Genomic DNA, 22,017 nt, shown 5'->3' on the forward strand with positions numbered 1-22,017 from the left:
CAGAAAGACTGGCATTGTTACACACACATGTGGTCTCCTCCTGAGTTGTATTCTTTTTCTATTTTTTCAATCTAATAAATAAATCTTTAAAAAAAAAAAAAAAAGAATGAGGTAATGGCATTTGCAGGAAAACCGGTGGAAGTGGAGATCATCACGTTAAATATAATAAGACTCAGAGAGACAAATGTCAGGAACTGAAGAGCTGGCTCCGTGGTTAAGAACACTGGCTGCTTAAGGGGCTTCAATGCCCTCTTTTTTTTTTTTTTTAAAGATTTATTTATTTATTATATATGAGTACACTGTAGCTATATCTTCAGACACACCAGAAGAGGGCATCAGATCTCATTACAGATGGCTGTGAGCCACTATGTGGTTGCTGGGAATTGAACTCAGGACCTCTGGAAGAGCAGTCGGGTGCTCTTAACCGCTGAGCCATCTCTCCAGCCCCTCAATGCCCTCTTCTGACTACGCTGCCCGCACATATGCACAGACACTCACACATAAGAAAAAGTAAGTAACTCTTTTAAAAATAATACTAATAGCTAAAATTAAAAAAAAATACTCTAAATATCAAGTAATTGTGAGGAAACAGAACTGTGCTCTTAGAACTATTGATGAAGACAAAACTGTACAGCCATCCTGGAAAACAGTTTGGCAATTTTTAAAAAGTGGGGATTTTGTTTGTTTGTTTGGGGGGGGGGTTGTTGTTTTGAGATAGGGTTTCATTCTATGGCTCTAGCTGTCCGGGAACTCTCAGAGATCTGCCTGCCTCTGCCCCTAGGAGAGAGGGAGGGGGGAGGGGGAAGGAGTGGGAGAAGGGAGTGGGGAGAGAGGGAGGGAGAGGGAGGGGGAGGGAGGGAGAGAGGAAGGGAGAAAGGGAGGGAGAAGGAAGGAGGGAGAAAGAGGGAGGGAGGGAGAGTGGGGGGAGAAAGGAGAAAAAATTTAGGAGCCTAAATGTCCAAGAACTAAATATACCATGATGTGAGCAGGAAGCAGAAAACTTATACCACAGCAAAAACGAATCGAGTAGATAGAGCCGGAGCCCCAGCATTAACAAAGCCCATAGACAGAAGGCTAGGTGGAAAACTAACTCTGGAAGAATCGTGTGGTTGCTATGTTTAAATTTTAAACCATAGACAAGGCAAACTCAGCTTCATTCATTACTCAAAGATCCACAACAGGTGCCAGCATCAGTAAGTGTTCCTGAGAGCCTTTGCCTCTGGCTATTTGTGAAGTGAGGTGGAGGGAGGGGAACTTCAAGCCCGACTGAATAAAAAAATTAAAAAATTTTTTAAAAATTCCCTTAAATTAACTTGAGGGTCCATCTTTGTTTTAGTCTTTTGTCATTTCGTGTGACTCAAAAGATTGCGGAGTAAAGCGACCAGCAAACTCGATAAAAACAGAGGGAAGTGTTGGAAGAGCTGACTGGTCCTAGATCAGGACCGAGGTCCTACCACGTCCACCAGGTCACATTCTCAGGAGACACACAGTCATTCTAGAAGTGAAGGGAAAGCCGCCTCCCTGAGGACAGCCTCGCTGCCCCACCCTTCCTTTGTTTCTCCAGCTACAGGAACAGCCTGCTGGTTGCCCCCACGTGGAGCGGACAGAGACAGGGTCGGTGGCTGCGTGCCAAAAGCTTCTCAGACTCTCTCCCTCCCTCCTCTCCCCTCCTCCCCTCCTCTCCCCCTCCCTCTCTCCTCCTCTCTCCCCCCCCTTCTCCCTCTCTCCCCTTTCTCTCTCTCTCCTTCTCCCTCCTGATCCTCTCTCCTCCCCTGTTCCAGTCTTTTCTGTCTCCCTCCCCCTCTCCTCTCTCTCTCTCTCTCTTCTCACAGGGTGCGCTCAAAGACAGTGAGTTCCACACTCACACAGAGAAACACTCTGTCTCCACTCACCTGGTAACCTTGGGATCCCCCACTACACACACACACACACACACACACACACACACACACACACACACACACACCCCAGGACCCCAGGCAATGGAAGAACCGGTTTGCTCTGTTGATTGAGACTGAGGCCATCCCCACCAAGGGAGCAGAGGGTGTTTCTTTGTCCTGCCATTCTTGGAGGAATTGACCCCTCAACCAGGTAGCCAAGGTCAATAGAGCAATTTTGAGTGTCTCACAGAAAGGCTCATTGTAGATTCTTGCCTTGGACCACTCAGTAGTGATGGAACTTGTACATCCTTCAGCAACTTACTCATCCTGTCTAGGATTTGGTTTTCCTATCCATCAAGTTGGTGCATAATTGGTGGTTCGATTGGGGGAGGGTGTCCCAAAGTGTCTGTATGGGTGTGTCTGTGGATGTGGGTGGGGCTGTGTGTGTGTGTGTGTGTGTGTGTGTGGGTGGAGGTAGGGGTTTATGTGTGTGGGAGGTATCTGTATATATGTGTGTGTGTGTGTGTGTGTCAAAGTGTGTGTGTGTGTGTGTCTGTATGTATATGGGTGGAGGTAGGAGTTTATGGGGGGGTATCTGTATATGTGTGTGTGTGTATGTATGTGTGTGTCTGTCAAAGTGTGTGTGTGTGTCTGTGTATATGGGTGGGGGTAGGGGTGTGTGTGTGTGTGTGTGTCTGTGTATATGGGTGGGGGTAGGGGTGTGTGTGTGTGTGTGTGTGTGTGTGTGTGTGTGTGTGTGTGTGTGTGTGTGTGTGTGTGTGTGTGTGTGTGTGTGGGGGTTTTAAATCTCAGCCGTGCCTGGACAGAACAGACACAGACAACATGGTTCCACGTGGAGAGGTTTAATGGGAGAAGGAGAGGAGAGGAAAGGCGGCCGGCCATGGGCACGTGGGCAGGGGGCAAGAACAGAGAAGAACAAAGAGTAAGAGGGGGGTAAGAGGAAAATGAGGGGGCAAGCAGCCCCTTATATAGTCAGGCACAGCTGGCTTTTGCTAGGCAACGGTGGGGAGGAGCATACCTGGCTGTTGCCAGGTAGCTGTGGGGGTGGAGCTTAGAGAGAATACCAACAGTGTGTATATGTGGGGATAGGGGGATGTATGTGTGGGAGGTGTGGCAGGGTGATGAGACTGTGGGTGAATTTTTTCTTTTGATTATTTTGACATTTTCAAATATATTGTTTTATAACAAATATGTATGCATTTTGTTAATTTTGTTTCTTTGTTGGGGGGCTGTTTTCAGTTTTTGGTTTTCCAACAGGGTTTCTCTGTGGAGCACTGGTTGTCTGGGACTCTCTCTAAGTGCTGCAATTAAAGACACACACACACACACACACACACACACACACACACACACCTGGCTCCTTTTCATGTTTTGTCTTGCAATGTAACTGTAGCTGGCTTGGACTCTGTTGCAATCCTCCTGCCTCTGCCTCCAAAGTGCTGTCTCTGCGTGTCTATATATACACATATACACATATATATTCACACACACATAAGCACACATACACACACAGAGAATACACACACATACACACTCACATATAAACATACGGACACATACACATGCAGACACACACGTACACACACACAGACACATATAAGACACATATACACATACATAAACACACATACACAAACAGAGAATACATACACATATACACATATACATACAGACACATCCACATATAGACACTACATATACACACACAGACAGACACATATATACACGCAGACACACATATACACACACAAACACACACAGACATACACACACAGACACATCCACACAACCACACACACATACACATGTCTACACACACAGACACACATATGTACACACATACACACACAGAGAATACACACTCACATATAAACATACAGACACATATACACATACATAAACACATACACACACAGAGAATACATACACATACGCACAGATACATCCACACATAGACACACATATACACACACAGACATACACAAACACACACAGACATATACACACAGACACATCCACACAACCACACACACATATATACATCTACACACACAAACACACATACACACGTCTACACACACAGACACACATATGCACACACATACACATTTTTAAGCAGACATGACATACATGATGAGATACTGCCTGGCATACAATAGGTGAGCAGTAAATGTCTTCAGGAAAATATCAAGAGGGAACATAATGGATGCAACAAAGGAACAGATTAAGGAAAGCTAGACCAGAGAATGTAGGTGACTTTAGCATAGGATTATGCGAATCTTCAGATGTGGTGAAAAGAGTCTGAGGACATATATGGGAAAACTACATCTTTGTTAGTATTGGCCTCCAACTGCACTTCAACACTTCCTTCTAGAATCCAAACAAGGGACAAAACAAAACAAACAAAAGCAGAATAACGGTATCTACAACTTTGTCACTGTAGAAATGACCTCAAGTATAGTGCTCAGTGGGCTCATCTATCCATCTTTTAACATCCTAAACCACAGGATTAAATTGCCATTCAATGCAACCGACAGCCTTTATGATCCTAAATTACTCCTTCTTTGCAGTTAAAAACATTGTTATTAATATCGGCCCATAAGTTTCAACAAGAGTTTAAGGGAACTCTTGGGTGGGCAGGCATGGCAACACTCCTACTTGGGCCACTGATGGCCGTGTGACATTGTGCTGGTTTCTCTTGAGAGCATGATCCTTCCTCTGGGTTTCTAGGAGAAAGAAATTAATTCTCAACTGGAAAAGGATTTGGAGAATTGTCTTCCCAGTTTTGCCAATTGACCATATTTCCGAGAGGCCTCCCTCCTCCCCAAAGGATTCCTCCCTTTCATCCCTTCTGGTTAAGTAGAGGTCAAATGCACTTTCAATAGGGCAGCTCCAGTCTTCAATGATAACAGCTCAAGAGAAGAGTTTTCTGGGAATAATAACGGTTCCTCTTGGTTTTGAGGTATTGGTAACAAAACCTGGGCCCTCCTGTGTACTAGGCAAATGATCTACCATTAAGGTATACTCCACGCCAAAGTTAAAGTTTTGTTCGTTTTTGAGATGAGATCTGTATGCCAGGCTGGCTTTAAATTCCTGGACTCGAGCAATCCTCCTGCCTCAGCCTGCTGAATAACTGAGGCTAGTGGCATATGCCATCAGATCTGGCTGCTTTCTGTTTGTTTTCATTTACTGCACACTGACCCTTAAAGGCATTACTCTCTCAATACCTGCCCTGTTCCCTCCGTGTCTGCGCTCCCTGGATTCCCTTCTACCACCCAGTCCTGTGTCGGTCCCTCCGTGATGATTCCTCTCTGATTCCTCCACCAAACTGTTTCTCAAGGGCCAGCCCAGATCGGACCTTCAGGTCAGAGTCGTGATGTACAAGGCATCTGTGGAAATGCCTCACAGGACAGAGGGAAAAGAAGCAGTGAAGGAGTCAGTTGAGCTTCCACCTGGACCCCTTCAGATCCATGCCCTCCCCCCCCCAACCCCCACCCTCCACCCCACCCCCACACACGCCACAGCAAAGGGAAGCACCTTCAGACAGGAGTAAGAATAATGCCTCTGTAGTCTAGGAACAAGTTGTGAAGGTTGACAGGCCCTAACTGAGGTGGGGGTAAAGGCTTATTTCTGAAACAATTTTGCCTTATTGCCTTTGATCAAGAGCTGGGAGTACTAACCGTGTGTGTGTGTGTGTGTGTGTGTGTGTGTGTGTGTGTGTGTGTGTGTGTGTACATTGTGTGTCAAAGAGGGAGCAGGAGAGGAAAGGGGGAAAAAAGGTTAAGAAGCTAGCCATGAAGACTGAAAATATAACTGGAGAGTAGAGTGTGGCCACACACCCAGAATCCCGACATTTGGGAGTTGGAAGCAAGTCATCAAAACATCCAGGCCAGTGGAATACATGAGGCCCACTGGTAAAGAGGTTTGCTGAGAGCCATCCAGACAACAGGGTTGAAATCCCATGAGCTCAGGAGCCTGGGGAAATGACTTGTCTCTGATCCTCAGCTGCCGTCTATATAATGAAAACCCTGGTCTTCAGGTTGCTTTGCCAGTTAAATGGAGTAATTATTCATCAACCCCAGAGGACCAGATTCTGCCTGTCTCCTGCGTAGCACACAACCGCCCAGAGAAGGGTCCTGGCGGTCCGCACGGTGGTACCTCGCATAAGAGAGAGCCTCAAATATCCACCTTGCCTCTCTGGCGGTCGTGTGGTGTCTCGGCCGCGGGGGCGAGGAGGCAGCCCCCGCCCCGGACTGGGTCCCCGCGCGCACCCCTGCCTCCGCGCCCGCGCACCTGGCCACCGGGTCTCCGGGCGCCCCGTCCTCACCGCGCGCCTCTGAGCCTTTCGCCGTGCCTTTCTCTGCAGCGCCTCTACCTGTGCACTTCCCTGCCTGCCTGGCCCTCGGGCTCTGCTGGGTCTCCGGCCGCCGCCCCTCGCTCGCCCGCCGTCTGTCCCGGGGACTAAGGAGGCACAATGAGCGGCGCCTGCTCGAGCTACGTGAGCGCGGAGCAGGAGGTAGTGCGTGGCTTCAGCTGCCCGCTGCCGGGGGGCGAAGCGGCTGCTGTCTTCTGCTGTGGCTTCCGCGACCACAAGTACTGCTGCGACGACCCGCACAGCTTCTTCCCCTACGAGCACAACTACATGTGGTGGCTCAGGTACAGACCCTGGCCCTAACCTCACCTTGAACCCTTCCACCCATCCTACCCCCCTAGCCCACCCGCAGGCCAGCCTCTTGTAAGCCTCCACTTTCATGTAAGTACCCATCCTTCAAGTCGTCCTTATCCCCATTGCCAACACTGACCCTGCTCCTACTTTGTACCCCATCGAACCCTTGAAGCCCCATCTCAACTCCTTCATCTTGACCCCAACCATTATTTAGAACCTCACTTGAATCTGACCAGCACTACCCCAAAGCACTCATTCTGTCCCTCGTCTGAACTTCATTCTGCCATCACCCTCAAGACAATCGCAAATCACAAAGCCAACCCCTCACCCTAACAGCAAATACTGTCTTCAGACATACAGAAGAATCCCAAACTCTACCCTTAGTCCTCACACAGACGCTCCGATGTGGACGCGGTTCCGGATGCCCGCACAGTCCCACCCCCAGCTTCATGAACTCCCTATTGCTACTGCAGTCCTAACCTGCCTCAGTCTCCTCCTCAAGCCTGTAAAGTGCCTCAGCTGTCTACTCCCGTCTTGACTTTAATGGGCTCTAGACCTACATCCAAACCACGACCTCAAACCTTCATCCTCACCTGATGCTCCAACCCAACCCCTTCTTCCCTTCCCTGTCACTCTCACTCTCATGCTCAGCCCTTCCCTTCCCTCTCACTCTCTTTACCGGACACTTAAACTTTGTGTCCCGGGGGTGTACCCAATGCTTGCACTAAAGCAAAAACCTGGAGGTCAGGGCTTGCGGCAAACTCAGTGTAACACAGTAGCATAATGCCACAGCAGAGGCCAGCCCCGGCCATTTTAATAGTGGGGTCTGGGTGCCAACATTTCACTCTCCCTGGCCATTCAGGGACAGGGTTGCTTGGACCAAGTCTGACGATCCTGAAACCTAAGTATGGAGCTGGAGGGCAATAGGTCTTCGTCCCTCTGAGTCCCCAAAGGGACCCAGAAAGTAGAGCCTGATTTTCCACCCGCTCTGGGAAGGGGTGTCGGCAAACATGGGTTGGTTCATCGAGAGTTTTCCGTCCCTAACAGTGTATGAGCGGAAGACTACGTGCTTCCGGGTGGGAATGGGGCGTCGTAAGCTGCTGCCTAGTCTCTGAGCCTTCCTGGCTCTTTATCTACCGGATGGGGAAATGACCGATCATTGTCTTGATTTCTGATTAAGGCAGAGGCAAGGACCAGACAAAAACTAGATATCTGCCAATTACAACTACAAAGATTGCTTTTTCTAAGATGTCCAGCCTGTAATTCTAAAACATTTTCAAACGACAAGGATATCATATCCTGCACATTGGGCGGTGACTAAAAACACAAAGAATCATACTAATTTTTTTTCTGTTCCCACGTATTCATCCATTCACTATAATCTTTGCTACTGCGTCTCTGGGCAAGGCACTGAGAACACAAAAGCCAATTATTCCCTGTGAGAAGACTTCATTCTTGTGAGAATCCAACCCAGGGCTTTGGGCATATCATAGACAAGTACCCTAACCCTGAGTGTATCCCCAACCCACCTAGTCTGTTCAGAGCAGTGCTTCTCAACCTCCCTAACGCTGTGACCCTTTTGTACAGTTCTTCATGTTATGGGAAAATTACTTCATTGCTTCTTCATAAATGTAATTTTTGCTACTGTGGTGAATCATAATGTAAATATCTGTGTATTCTGGTGGTTTTAGATGATCCCCCAATGAAAGGGTCATTTGACCCACAAAGGGGGTCGTGATCCACAGGTCGAGAACTACTGATTATCTAAGTGAACAGTTGACACCTCACTGCGTGTTTAGAACCGAGGTAGGAGCTGAAGAAAGATGATACCGTCCGTTCAGAACCTGGTGCAAACCTTGGCTCTATCTTACCAGCTTGCAAATTGGAAAAGTTGTTAAATCTTCTGGACTCTTTTTTTTTTCATAACTTTAAAATGGCAGTTACAGCCACCTATGATGGTTCACACTGGTAATCCCAGCTCTCGTGAGGCTTGAGGCAGAAAGACTATGGGTGATGTTGAGGGAGTCGAGGATACTCACTGAGTTCCAGGCCAACCTTGAGTACTCGGTGAGAACCTGTCTCAAAGAATAGATAAAAATGTGAGGAGCAGCATTAACGCTCGACTCACAGAAGACGGCGTGAGGAGGGAGTGACGTGGTATGCAACTCGGGTGAAGGAGCTCACTGCACTGAGTAGGGGCTCAGTGCACTGAGTAGGTGCTCAGTAGGCCTGGGTTCCCTTTCCATCTGTGTGAGGCGCAGAGCTCTGAAGAGGGGGGCTCCCTCTTTCACCATCACACACAGATTGTGAGGACATGACTGAGGATGGGCCACACACCTCCACACACAGCTTAAGACATCTCCCGTCTTACAGATGGAAAGACAAGAGGGACCGCATTATTACTGGGAGTAGCCCAGAGAGGAGTGGCAGAGCTGAGGCGGAAACTAACTTAGGCCTATCTGATCCCAAACCCAGACTTTTCCTGTTCAACATCTGACTGAATCCTTCCTGGCTCCTTACAGCTGATCTACTCAGCTCTCCCCACAAAACCAGCTCTCCCCACAAAATGTGGTGTTGTTGTCTTCTACTGTGCTGGCCCCTTATGATGCAAAGATGAGTAACCCCCTGTGCCTCCCACCCCCAGCTGGTCGTCCCTTCCTCTTCCATCACTCCCTTATCTACTCACTTCTTGTGACTCCTCCCGTTGCCTTGGAAACCTCCCTGTGGAATGCTTTAGTGACTTTAACGGGTTTTAATGGAGGGCTGACTGGGGAGATCTCTAAGGTCAGCTCTTACATCAGCATGACCTCAAAAGCAGCTGAAGGGTTACAGTGTGAGAAGTGACTTCCTGGGTTCTCCTGTGTGGGGGTGTGGTTGGGATGGGTGTTGTGCATGTCTGCCTGTACTGAATGCACGAATGCATGCTGTTCCTGCAGAGGTCAGAAGAGGGTGACTGATCGATCCCCTGATACTGGAGTTACCGAAGCCTGTGAGCTGTCACATGAGTGCTGGGGACCGAAAGCTGGGCCTCTGGCGGAGGCAGCCAGTGCTTTTAATTGCTCAGCCCACTTCCTGGGTTCTAACCCAGGTTTATAGCTGCAAAGCATAGCGCTGAGGGCTGAACTCTGAAACAATTTCACACGTGCATCTGACAAAGCCCACATCACTTCAGTATAGAGACCTTGTTTTCTCCAAATTTCATTTGGTCCTACTTCGTGAAATCTCATTCTTGCACATGTATAAGTCTCCAGGTGAGCACAGTATCCTTAAGAGAGAGCGTTTGAGGGGGAAAGCCATCTTTGAAAGCCAACCATCTCAGACCAAGAAAACATCCCATGGATGGGCTGGTGTAACTGCCCTTCTGGCCCAGTCGTCAGAACTTCCTTCCATCTTCTTACTGCCAGGATGTGAGCCAGAAGGCAGTGCCTCAGTGAAGGGCAGAGTTGGGGGTTAGGTACCAGGAACACTGCACCCTTGTGGGCCACCTGGTGAGACTGAAGGGCAGAGCCTGGTAATCACTGGCTGCAAACACCCTCTTTCTCTACTTGCTCAGCCACCGGGTGAGATGGGAACCTTCACAAATGAAGATCAGAAAATCAACGTGATATTTCCCCTTCTGTATGGCAGAATCCGGTTTCAAACTTTGAACAGAGTACCTGCTCTGGAAGCCTGAGTGCTTCCCAGGGTCACGGTGGGTCTTTGTCTCTCAGAGTCAGCACAGCAGAACCTCCTAAGTGCAGAGACCTCTCGTTCAGTTTCTGTGCAGAGCAGGACTCTTGACATCACGGAAAGGCATCTGTCTGCCGTGTGCTAACCTCTCCTCAGAAGGAAAGTACCCCTTCTGTGAGCAGTGCCTCCCCAGCAGACAGCTCTGATCGTAAGTCCAGTTGGTGCTGAAATAAGGCTTCTCCTCAGAGAGCTCTCTGTCTTCCCCATGTTGTATCCTCGGTCCTCAAGACAGACATGGTCCAGGGATGTTGCACTTCTGAGATAGCATTTGCTCCCTAACTTACTTCCAGTTTGGGACACATCCTCTATCTTCTCATCATTCCACAAAAGTTCTCCTTTAGAGGTCACTTTCCCACCCTGGTGCACATAAATGTCTCTCACAAAGAGTGATGTCCTCGTCTGTCTGTATGTGGGTCTACCAGCTATAGGCCCATGAACAATAAGTGATCTCAAATGAGAAAACTTGCTTTTTTAAATGTGTGTGTGTGTGTGTGTGTGTGTGTGTGTGTGCAGACATGTGTACACAGGTGCATATGCGTGTATAGAGGCGAGCAGTCAAGCTCAGGTATGATTCTCCAGAGCACCAACCACCTCCTTTGAGGCAAGGTCTCTCTCTCTCATTAGTCTTGAGGTCAGCAGTTTAGCTAGGCTGGCTGGCTAGTGGGCCCCAGGGATCCTCTTGTCTCCATCTCTGCAGTGCTTGGGTTACAAGTGTGCACCACCCGTGAACACTTCTGGGTGTCGAACATGAGTCCTCACGCTTGCAAGCACTTCACCAAGTGAGCTCTTTCCCTGGCCCGAGATAACTGTTCAAAGTATCGACAAGAACTAAAAAACACCACATACTCATAATGTGGGAAAGGATGGATGAAGTGAAGGACTGAGAAAAGGGGAGCTGACCTGTGTTCTAAGATGAAGAGCTGAGGACAAATAGCTCACCTTTTGGTGTTTGTTTGGGTTTTTAGACAGGGTCTCTCTATGCAGCCCTGGCTATTGTAGAACTCACCATGTAGACCAGACTGGCCTTGAAATCTCAGAGATCAACCTGCTTCTGCCTCGGAGTGCTGGGATTAAAGCCGTATGCCATTACATCCAGCTAAGTAGTTTTTATGGAAAGTGATCCCAGAAAACATTGGCAGAGGGTGGGGAAATGAGATGGAGGAAACACTAACAATAGGTTGCTACAAGTAAGTCACACTGAAGCAACCAGTGCCTAGCCTGTGCTGGTCAGCATACAATGTATACCTCAGAGTTATTCCATGGGAGCTGGACACATATATACCACTGTGGTTGTGAGCTGGTCAAGGAAGGGAAGCATTAATTATCTTATACTTCAATGAGCAGACTGAGTTTTGTTCTGGGTCTAAGAAAGCCTCAGGCAAAGACATGCTGGCAACTGAAATCCTGCACTGACTGTTCCCCAATGATAGGACCCAAGGGGCTGTGGCCAGGACATGTACAGCCCGCAATACACCTAGCGACAGCTTGATAATATAGTTTGCTATATTTTCCTCCAACCTTATGTTTATGTATATTTAGTTAAGTTTGGGTATGACTATTTTCACTTTACATTCATTATCTTGTAAGAATGTATGTATATATGTGTATGTGTCTGTGCGTGTGCATATAATTGTTGGTATGGGACACACGTGCACACACAGACACAGACCAGAAGATGACGCCCACTGATGTTCCTCAGTGAGCTAAACTGTGGGAAAGTTAAAGCTGTGCCCACCACTCACACTCCGGTAGCACGCTGCCTCCCTAGACCCCAGCGCTTAGCCCACTGTGCTCTTCTGTCTCCAGCATCGGAGCGCTTGTGGGCCTGTCCACGGCAGCGGTGGTCCTTCTGGCCTTCCTCATCACTGCCTTTGTGCTCTGCTACCTGTTCATCAGCTCAAAGCCTCACACGAAGCTGGACCCAGGCCTAAGCTTACAGACAACAGGTAAGAAAGAAGCTGCTGGGGATTTGATGTCCTCGTAGTGGGCAGCTCAAACCTGTCTTTGTGGGAGAGAGATAATTAGAATTGAGGTCTGGATGGCCAGGTGTGGGAGAGAGAGCACCTTGTTTGTCTGTTTGTTTGTTTGTTTTGTTGTTCGAAACAAGGTTTCTCTGTGTAGCCCTGGCTCTCCTGAAACTCACAGAGATCCACTTGGGAGAGCACACTTTTCAATCCCAGCTCTTGAGGGGGCGGGGGGAGGGGAGAAGTTGGCAGAGCTCTGTGAGATTGAGTCTACATATCGAGGTCCTGTCTCAAATGAGAAAAATGGAAGAGAAAGAGAAAAACGAAGAAACAAAAACAAAGAAAGATAGAAAAAAAGGAGGGAAGGAAGGAAGGAAGGAAGGAAGGAAGGAAGGAAGGAAGGAAGGAAGGAAGAAAAGCGAGGAAGAAGTGAGATCTAAAACATTCACCTTCTGAGTATCCTGGAACATTCACCCTTCTCAGGAAGTCTGTGAGCTGAACATTAATGACCCTCCACGTGTCCTTCATGAGCCCTTCATGTGCCCTTCATGTGCCCTTCATGTGCTCAGCCTTTATCGGAGTCTCTAAGGTCACCAGTGCTCTCACACAAAGATTATGCATGAATGGATTTTCTACGATTGTGTTTGCATCCTAGCCTTAGGGAGTGTAAACTGATTTTCATATTATCCCCAAACAAAACAGAGCCAATAAGACATAATTGCTGTTTCCCAAAAAAAAAAAAAAAAAAAAAAAAAAAAAAAATCAACATTTGATCAGAAGCTGAAAACAGTATTTTATTTTTCATAACCTCTTGTATTCATCTCTTCATTTGCATGGGCCATCGAGAACCTCAGAGGGGTCCAAAAAAGAAGTGTTGCCTTTTCCCAAGTCCTAGCTGAACATTTTATAACCTCTGAAGATCCAAGTTGGTGTTAGCCAAAGAGTTCTCAGTACAGTTGAGTGAACAGCAGCCAGGGTGGGTTGTCTGCACCTCCAGGGCGAGAGAATTGAGGTGGAGAGAAGGTTGGAGGCTTGTCCATGCTTCTCCTCCTAGAGCCACACTCTTCTGCCCACTAAACTTGGGCTGTGCGAGTGTTTAAGTGCGACCCTGCCGGATACCAAATGCATCAGCTTTTATCAGTGTTGATGAGGCAAATACAGGAGGGAAGGCAGGAGGGGCAGACAATAGGAAAAGGTAGGCCAGGACTGAATGAGTAGCAGGGTCACTCTTGGGGGTGCTCTCTTAGGGAACAGGTAGGAGGGGTACTCAGGCAACAGAGGCAAAGGCAGTGAGCATCAGGAGGGTAGAAGGGTGGGTGGGTAATACCTCATCTCAGAGGGAGATGGAGAGGGCTGAGTACTAGGGTTTGTAAGAGATTAATTTCCTAACTTAAAACAGTCCTTCTAGAATCCTGAAGATGGTTGGGAGTGGAAAGGTTCATCTGGCTGCCTGTAGAACCAGGACTAGGAAGCAAACTGAGCAGAAGAACAAGTTGACAACTTTGCCTAAATGAAATATAAATGATATAAGACATCATATATGAAGTTAAAAAGCAAGGATAGGCAGCAAAGATTTTCTGTGTATGTGTTCAAGTGCAAGTGGTGGTGGTGGTGGTGTGTGTGCGTGTGTGTGCATGTGTGCACACGTGAACACATGTGGAAGCATCTATTCTCACAGTCTACCCTATTCTCAGGTTGTACATTTTAATTTGCCTACTTACTAAAATGTATTTGTAACCTCAAAATCAATACTTGAAGTAATTATGAGGTTATTACAAATTGAGTGTGCACAGTGACAAAAATCTGAGGGGGCATGTGTCCCAGATAATGTCAATCACAACTGTACTCTGTAAGCATGTTTCCTCTTTGTGTCTGTCTAGAACCATTCTGTTCCATGCTTGTGAGGTTCACGGATGGTCTCCCTGTTGAAAGGCCTCTGAATACAGTTCTGAAGTGCTGTCCAATGCTCCTAGGCATAAGAAGACTGTGCTGGGCTTTGAAGAACATAGGGTGCTAAATGTCTAGACATGTATGAGAGGTCACTGGATATGACTCAATGTTAATAAACCAGAAATATATATGAAATCATGGAACTGCAGAGATGGTTCACTGGTCACTGGCTGCTCTTCCAGAGGACCTGGGTTAGATCTCCCAGCACCTACATGGCAGCTCACAACTGGCTATAACTTCAGTGCCAGGGGACTTGACACCCTCTTCTGGTCTCCTAGAACACCTGGCATGCACATGGTACACAGACATACATGCAGGCAAAACACTCATACACATAAAAATAAACATTTTTAAATAAATATATATTAAATCAGGTGTCTTTAATCAGTAGCACATAAAACCAAAGTCAGATATTGATTGTTTGACACAAATATCATGGCCGAAGGCACACAGAAACCTCATCTTACATTCTCCCTAGAAGACAGAGTCTCATAGCCCAGGCTAGCCTAGAACTCACTACGTAGCCAAGCCAACAGCTATAACAACAACATGTATCATATGACCTTGAGCTCCTGATCCTCCTTCCTCCAACCCCAAGTTGCCCCCAAGCCTGGCTTAGCAGCAATGTTTTAATATTTACTCACTCAGTGTTTAGATAAGGTTATAGTACACAACCACATAACTACTGTGGGTAAGCAGGACTCATTGTATATAAAAGAAGATCGGACTGATATCCAGAATACAGAAACACATCTTTAAACAGGTCAGAAAAGTGTAATAATAATAATAATAATAATAATAATAATAATAATAATGATATAAAAGCCCAACACAAGCCTGGTGTGGTGGTGCATGCCTGGGAGAGAGAGAGAAATAGCAGGATGAACAGTTCTCTGTTGCCCTTGGTTACATAGCAACTTGAGGCCATAGGACTGTCAAACAAATAGTCACAACGACAAAATTCACAATGGAAAAGGAAAGATTATCAGCCTTAATATGAGGATAAAGCAACTTAAGAATGATAGGCCCTTCAGACGGTTGAGATGCTCAGAAGGTCTTGCAGAGCAAGCCCGACACACCTGAGTTCAATCCCTGAGACCCACATAAAGACAGAAGAGGTCTGACTCCACAGAACTGTATCTGATCTTCATATACACCATGGCTCACATACTTACACAATAAACCTATTATTATTATCATTATTATGTTTTATATATTATATATTATCATTATATTATATTTTTAAAAGAACACTGGTGCTGAAGAGATGGATTAGCAGTTAAGAGATGGCTAAGCAGTTCCAGAGGACCCAGGTTCAATACCCATCACCTACATGGCACCTCACAACCCCCTTTAACTCTAGTTCCAGGGCATCTGACACCCTATGAGGGTACTACACACATATGGTACACCAACATATATCAAACAAACTAACATACACATTTTTTAAAAGAAATAAATCTTCAAATAAATAAAAGGCCATTGACAAAAGTTCAGAAGTGGGGGTTGGGGATTTAGCTCAGTGGTAGGCGCTTGCCTAAAATTAAGGCCCTGAGTTGGGTCCCAGCTCCGAAAAAAAAACCAAAAAAAAAAAAAAAAAAAAAGTTCAAAGTGAGTCAAATTAATAGTGTGAAAGTTGGGGTTTCACACTCTGCTGGCAGGAATATAAATTGGTTGAGCTACTTTGTAGAGCAATTTGAATTTGGCAATGCCTTGTGCTAAAAACATGTATGCCCTGTAACTCAGCAGTTCTATGTCTGATGATCCGTCCTTGAGAAGTAGCAGACAGCCTGTCACAGAGGAGACCAACTCAAAGTTTATCTGTACAAGGAGCTAAGGTGACAGCTAGCACGCTCAAGTACCATACAGGAGTTACAGGGACAAACCCTCCCTGAGTGGACTACCATGGAAGTCCTTTTTTTTTCATGGTCACTGGGCAGGGACAGTTATGATACTTCCATTGTACAGATGAGGAAACTAAGGTTCAAAGTCACCTAGTGAGTGACTGACGGCTCTATTTCAACCCCTGTTGCTGAGAAAGGGAAGCCCTTCTTCTGTGCTGGATACTCTTGGAAGATGCTCTGGGACCAGTCTTCCTAACTGCATCACTCACACACAGCTATGGTGGTCAGGTCTCAGAGATGCAGGATGAACTGCACAAGGGGTCTCAGCTTGTAAATTGTGGTCCCGAGATTCCAAAGTGTTTCTCTGCCTCTCAAGTCCTGCTCTCTTTCATGTCATCAAACCTGGTCTCCCTGTTCCTCCCTGCCCCCATCCCAGCCTTTCTGTCTAGGAGTCACATAGTTCATCCTTGATCATGTAGATGGAGACCACCTTCCTGCTTCTCGTGCCCAGCCACCATCCAAGTTACTTAGTCATCAAGGTTTGGAACAGCATACGCTCTTGCTTTTTGTTTCTTAATCTTTGAAGATGGAAAGTGTGTCCTCTGACCTTTACTAGATGATTGCTTCTGCTTCTCTGCCTTTTACAGCTCTTGGCCTTCATCATGGCACCCTTCCCTTCCCTCTGGACCCCACAGCATTGGGCCAGAAGCCGCTGAGATGGTGTGTGGGCCCACTGCTTTGTTTTTACCAGATCTTTCCCACTGTATAGACTCCTGCTTCTATTTGCTTTGCTGTCTCGCTTTTCAGGAAGACAGGACAGATCATGGCTCCCATTTTTTTTTTTTTTTTTTTTGGTTCTTTTTCTTTGAGCTAAATCCCGAACCCAACTCCTGCTTCCCTAGGTGCTTTGCTCTACCACTGAGGAAGACCCAGGACCCCTCATGGCTCCCATTTTACAGGAGAAAAAGAACAAGAATCAGTAGGGGATGTGACCAAGTCCTCACAAATCGTGTGAGCATGTGTGTGTTTGGGATGCTAACCAGATCTGCCAGGCTTTAGAGTGAAATCACTACCCTGTGAGGGAGTGTGTGTGTGTGTGTGTGTGTGTGAATGTCTGTCTGTCCTTATCTCTCTGAATGGTAGAGCAAGTGTGGTATGACAGGTGCCTTGGCAAGTGACCATAAGAAATCCACTTTGAATACAGTTTCCTTCCCGTGTCCAGGATTCTGCCCATCACCCCTGTCCCATCCCATCTTCCCAAACCTGACAGGCAATAGCGATAGAACCTTTTCCTCTTCCCTTACCTCTCTTCCTTCCTTCTATTCCTCCCTGTGCTGGGGATCTAATGCAAGGCCTCACATGTGCAAAGACACACTGTCCCTCAGAGACAGCCTCCCTCTACGGCCCCAGTAACTTCCTTAGTGGAGTTTTTTGTGAAAAGCCAACTAAATCCAAAGGGTGGCTGGGGGCCTGCTGTTGTGTTCCACCCGTGCTGGGGACTTCAAGCATTTCACTAGCTCTGCTTCTCTGGCAGGTGGCTGTTAACCTCCTCTGTTTTGAGACCACACATGTGAAGCGAGGACAGAGATGATGTCCCAACCCATGCCTGTTTAATGAGACCAGAGAAATCAAAATTAAATAAGCTTTAATTTTTCTCTGGAAGGAGGTTGTTAATCACCCACTCTCCCCGTCCGGAGCCCCAGGGATCTGGAAAATCAGTTCTGATACTTTTGGCATAAAGGAGGGATGCTGAAACCCAGAGAGGAGCAGTCATGCACTCAAGCCCCCAGGCTAGCTTGTGGTCTGGTTGGGCCTTTGCCTTTCAGGCCACAGATATATGTCTCTGTAACAGCTGCCCACACTTCATGGTGGTTTCCATCACCACCCCACTCCCATCCCACCCCCACCTTTTTGAGGGTTCAGTCACCCTAGATCCCACTGCTTCTTGATTAAGCACACTTGTAGTGACACCGGTGACTCACAGTGTTAGTCACAGGTGTCACTGATGAGCAGGACTGAGGACTCCGGAGAGCAAGGTCTGATGACAGAGGTCTTTAGGGAACATTGGACAGGTGCCCTGGATTTAATATTGGCTTTCTGTTCTCATGGTTCCTCTGGTTTTATTTCTTTTTATCACTTATTTATGTTTCTTTAATTGTCTTTTAGTTATGCCTATAGTGGTGTGTCTGTGTGTGGGTTTGTGTCTGTGGATACAGCACCTGTGGCAGCCAGAATGGGGTGTGGGATTCCTCTGTGGCTGGAATTATACGACCTTGTCAGCTGCCCAAGGTGGGTGCTGAGAACCTAACTCTGTCCCATAGAAGAGGAGCGAGTACTTTTAACTGCCAAACCACTCTGCAGCCCTTTGTTTTTGTTTTTGTTTTGTTTTGTTTTGTTCTTGACCATTTAGAGGTCTTTTAAAAAATATTTTGTTCATTTTATCTATATGAGCTGTAGCTGTCTTCAGACCCACAAGAAGAGGGCATCAGATTCCATTACCGGTGGTTGTGAGCCACCATGTAATTGCTGGGATTTGAACTCAGGACCTCTGGAAGAGCACTCAGTGCTCCTAACCACTGAGCCATCTCTCCAGCCCCTAGAAGTCTTTATTATCATTTTTAATATCCATTAAGCTATGTGTTCACAGGGAACCGCCCTTGGCAGCTTAGCCTTTCCTTCCTTGACTCAAAAAGATGCGGAATTGACTGACTCTTCAGTTGAACTCAGGCACTTTTCCCTTGGGTTTCCTTCTTTTTCTGATCATTTCCCTTCATTGCTCAGAATGCTTTGTTGGCTCTTATCATGCTTCCCATGCTCAACAGCAGCATCCTGGGTAACGCTGTCGACTCTTCCAGTCTGGCTCTGGTAATATCTGTAGGGCACTCCTTTTTGGAACCACCTATTTCTTTGATGTCACAATATCACCTTATTTGCAGATTCATATCCACAGGGCCAAAGGACAGCCCCAGGCTTTCTAAAGTGTTTGTGGGGGGGGACACATTCCAGGTGCCCCACTCCTTTCTCTTGTGTTTGTCATCTCTGCAGGTGCCTGGAAGATGGTAGTCCCAGTACAACGGCTCACGGTTTCCTATTAAACAAACTATTCTCTGGGCCCTAATCTAATCTGTAAAGTAACCTTAGGAAAAATTAGAGATGTTTACGTAGCTCCTGGTTAGTTTGAAATACATGACATTATCAATTAAGTGACCCTCCCTTATTTGTGCTGGGGATTGAACCTACATATGCTAAATGTGTGCTCTACCACTGAGCTGTGCCCTCAGCTCGAAATTACGTCATTATTATTGTTATTAGTATCATTTCTTTGTGTGATGTGTGTGTGTGCAGTAGAGGACGGAGGAGGACACCAGGCATCCTACCCTATCACTCTCTGCCCGTTTCCTTGAGACAGGGTCTCTCTCAGCCTGAGCCTCTTGCCTTTTTTTTTTTTTTTTTTTTAAGCTAGGCTGACTGAGCAGCAAGTCGGGCAATCCTCCTGTTTCCACCCCCAGCAATGACTTGGGGATGCAGATAGAGAGAAATGGATGCATATCTAGCCACACCCAGCTTTTTTCTCTTTTCCGTGAATCTGAAGATCCAAGCTCACTTCTGCTTGCCGCCCTGCAAGCGCCCTCACCCCAAGAGTCATCTCACTGGTCCTGTTATTTTCTTAAAAAAAAAAAAAAAAAAAATTTTTTTTTAGGAGCTGGAAAACTAACTCAACCGGCAGGAGCACTGGTTCCTCTTCCAGAGGAGCCTGGATCATCAACATGACAGCTTGCAGCTCACGGCAGTCTGTAACTTAATCCCAAGACTCTAACTCCCTTTTCTGGCCTCCCATCTTCAAACCAAAATCTGAATGTGATGGTGTATACTTGTAAACCCAGAGAAGGCTCTGGAACTGAAACTTAAAGGAATGGCCCCACTTGGGGACCAGAGAGAATTCTGGTGTGAAAAAGCAGAGTTCTTGAGGGGAGATTAGTAAGGAAGTTGAGCAGAGATGGGCAGAGGCCCATGGAAAGCCTTGACAGCCACCCCCAGTCTCAGACCAGACAGACAGACACTGGAAGCTTTCAAAGAACAGCTCATGGACTCACTTGACCTTTGATTCCTCTGGTAACTTCTGAGGAGCCCAGCTGGAGGAGCCCAGCTCAGCAGTTGGGCTGAGCAGAGGAGAAAGCCTGAAGGAGGCGGTGGCCTTCTGGTGGGTGTAGCAGAATCTGGTGGGGCCTGCAGCGATTATGAGAGGCTTAGGAGAGAGGAGGTATAAAAGCCAATGGTGTTCTGACTTAAACATTTAATATTTTAAAGGATGCTCAATTGTGTCAGGGAACATGGATTTTTGTTTTGACTTTTGTCGTCGTCTTCTTCTTCTTCTTCTTCTTCTTCTTCTTCTTCTTCTTCTTCTTCTTCTTCTTCTTCTTCTTCTTCTTCTTCTTCTTCTTCTTCTTCTCCTTCTTCTTCTTTTTTTTTAAGAGGGTTTCTCTGTGTAGCCCTGGCTGTCCCGGAACTTGCTCTGTAGACCAGGCTGACCTCAAACTCAGATGTCTGCCTGCCTCTGCCTCTTAGTTGCTGGGATGAAAGGTAGGTGCCACCACTGCCCAGGATTCATAAGTGACCGTGGAATGCAGTGACAAAAGAGAGAAAGAGAGAGAGAAAATGAATGTCACCAATGGATCAGGGTTCAAAGGCCAGGCGAGCTTCCTTCCTAGCTCAGACAGAAGATGAAGGAAGGAGGGGAGAGTGGAGGAGAATACAGGACTCTTTTGTTTGGTTGGGTTGATTTGGTTTGATTTTTGAGTTAAGATCTATTTCGCGTTGTAGCCCAGGCTAACCTCACACTTCTTGGGATCATCAAGCTTCTGCTCCCCAGGTTCTGGGATTACAGGTCTGTGTATCACACACAGCTACAATCTGTTCTCGTCCAGCTTTATCTTATTTTATGTGTATAAGTGTTTTGCCTGCATGTTTATCTCTTCACCTCATGCATGTCTGGTGCTACAGAGGTCAGAAGAAGGCATTGGATCCCCTGGAACTGGAGTTACAATCAGTTATGAGCACCATAGGGATGCTGGGAATCAAATCCAGGGCCTCTACAAGAGCAAGTGCTCTTACCTGCTGAGCCGTCTCTCCGGCTTCTCCAGCTCCCAGACTGTTCTTAAAACAGAGAACAGCAGATGTCTCACAAGCAGGCAGGGCTCCTCTGTATGTTGGCTGTGTAACCAGCCTGGGTCTTCATCTTGAAAATGAACTTGTAGTTTTTTTTTAATGGCTTTTTAACCCTCGTAGGGATATGGTGAAGGTCAGCTCTTGCTCTCCTAGCAATCACCTCCCCTGCTCAAGAGAAACATGTGTGATGTGGTATATTGCTAACAATTATTTCTTGTATGAGGACCACGAACACAGTGAGGTACTCAGGTCATCAATAGAGAAGTTGGCCATGGGTGTGGCGCTGGTGTGGGAGAATGGGCTGCAGGAGGAAGCTACCTCAGATTGTTGTTTTCCAGGCTCCAAGAAGATGTCACCTGACCACCAAGGTTTGAACACGGCAATCATGATGGAGGTGCCAGGGGTAAGCTCTCCCAGGCAGAGTTCATCCTTGAACACACGGCTGGAAAGCAATGAGAGGCAGACTGTGGGTCCCAGAGGTCTCCTCCAGAACCAGTTCATGGCTACAGTGACTGCTAGCCACATTCCAGGCAGCCCCGAAGAGGCCTCTGTCCCCACCCCTGACCCATATGGACCAGTTCCATAAACATCCAGTAAATGTCTTTGTATCACTCCTTCTGGAGTCTCTGTTTTTGGTGAAAGGGTGGGAGTGAGAAGGGCCAGAGACGTGGGAGCCTAGTGGGATAAACGAGGGCTTTTCCCAACAAAAGCACCAAAGTCTTGCTTTTCAAGACCCAGCTGTCTTGCTTGGCCTGAGCAACTTAGGACCAACTGAAGTGGGACATGAGTCATGTGGA

General features: G+C 47.0%; 1 protein-coding gene across 1 annotated transcript; it reads left to right on the forward strand.

Moving 5' to 3' along the window:
• Positions 1 to 6,375: 6,375 nt before the first annotated feature.
• On the forward strand, positions 6,376 to 21,806 carry Shisal2a (shisa like 2A). Its single transcript, XM_032889105.1, has 3 exons — positions 6,376 to 6,557; positions 12,103 to 12,242; positions 21,559 to 21,806. The coding sequence occupies exons 1-3, from the start codon at positions 6,376 to 6,378 to the stop codon at positions 21,804 to 21,806; spliced, it is 570 nt and encodes a 189-aa protein (XP_032744996.1).
• Positions 21,807 to 22,017: the final 211 nt, after the last annotated feature.

This window comes from Rattus rattus, chromosome 1, assembly GCF_011064425.1.
Source record: "Rattus rattus isolate New Zealand chromosome 1, Rrattus_CSIRO_v1, whole genome shotgun sequence".
NCBI lineage: Eukaryota > Metazoa > Chordata > Mammalia > Rodentia > Muridae > Rattus > Rattus rattus.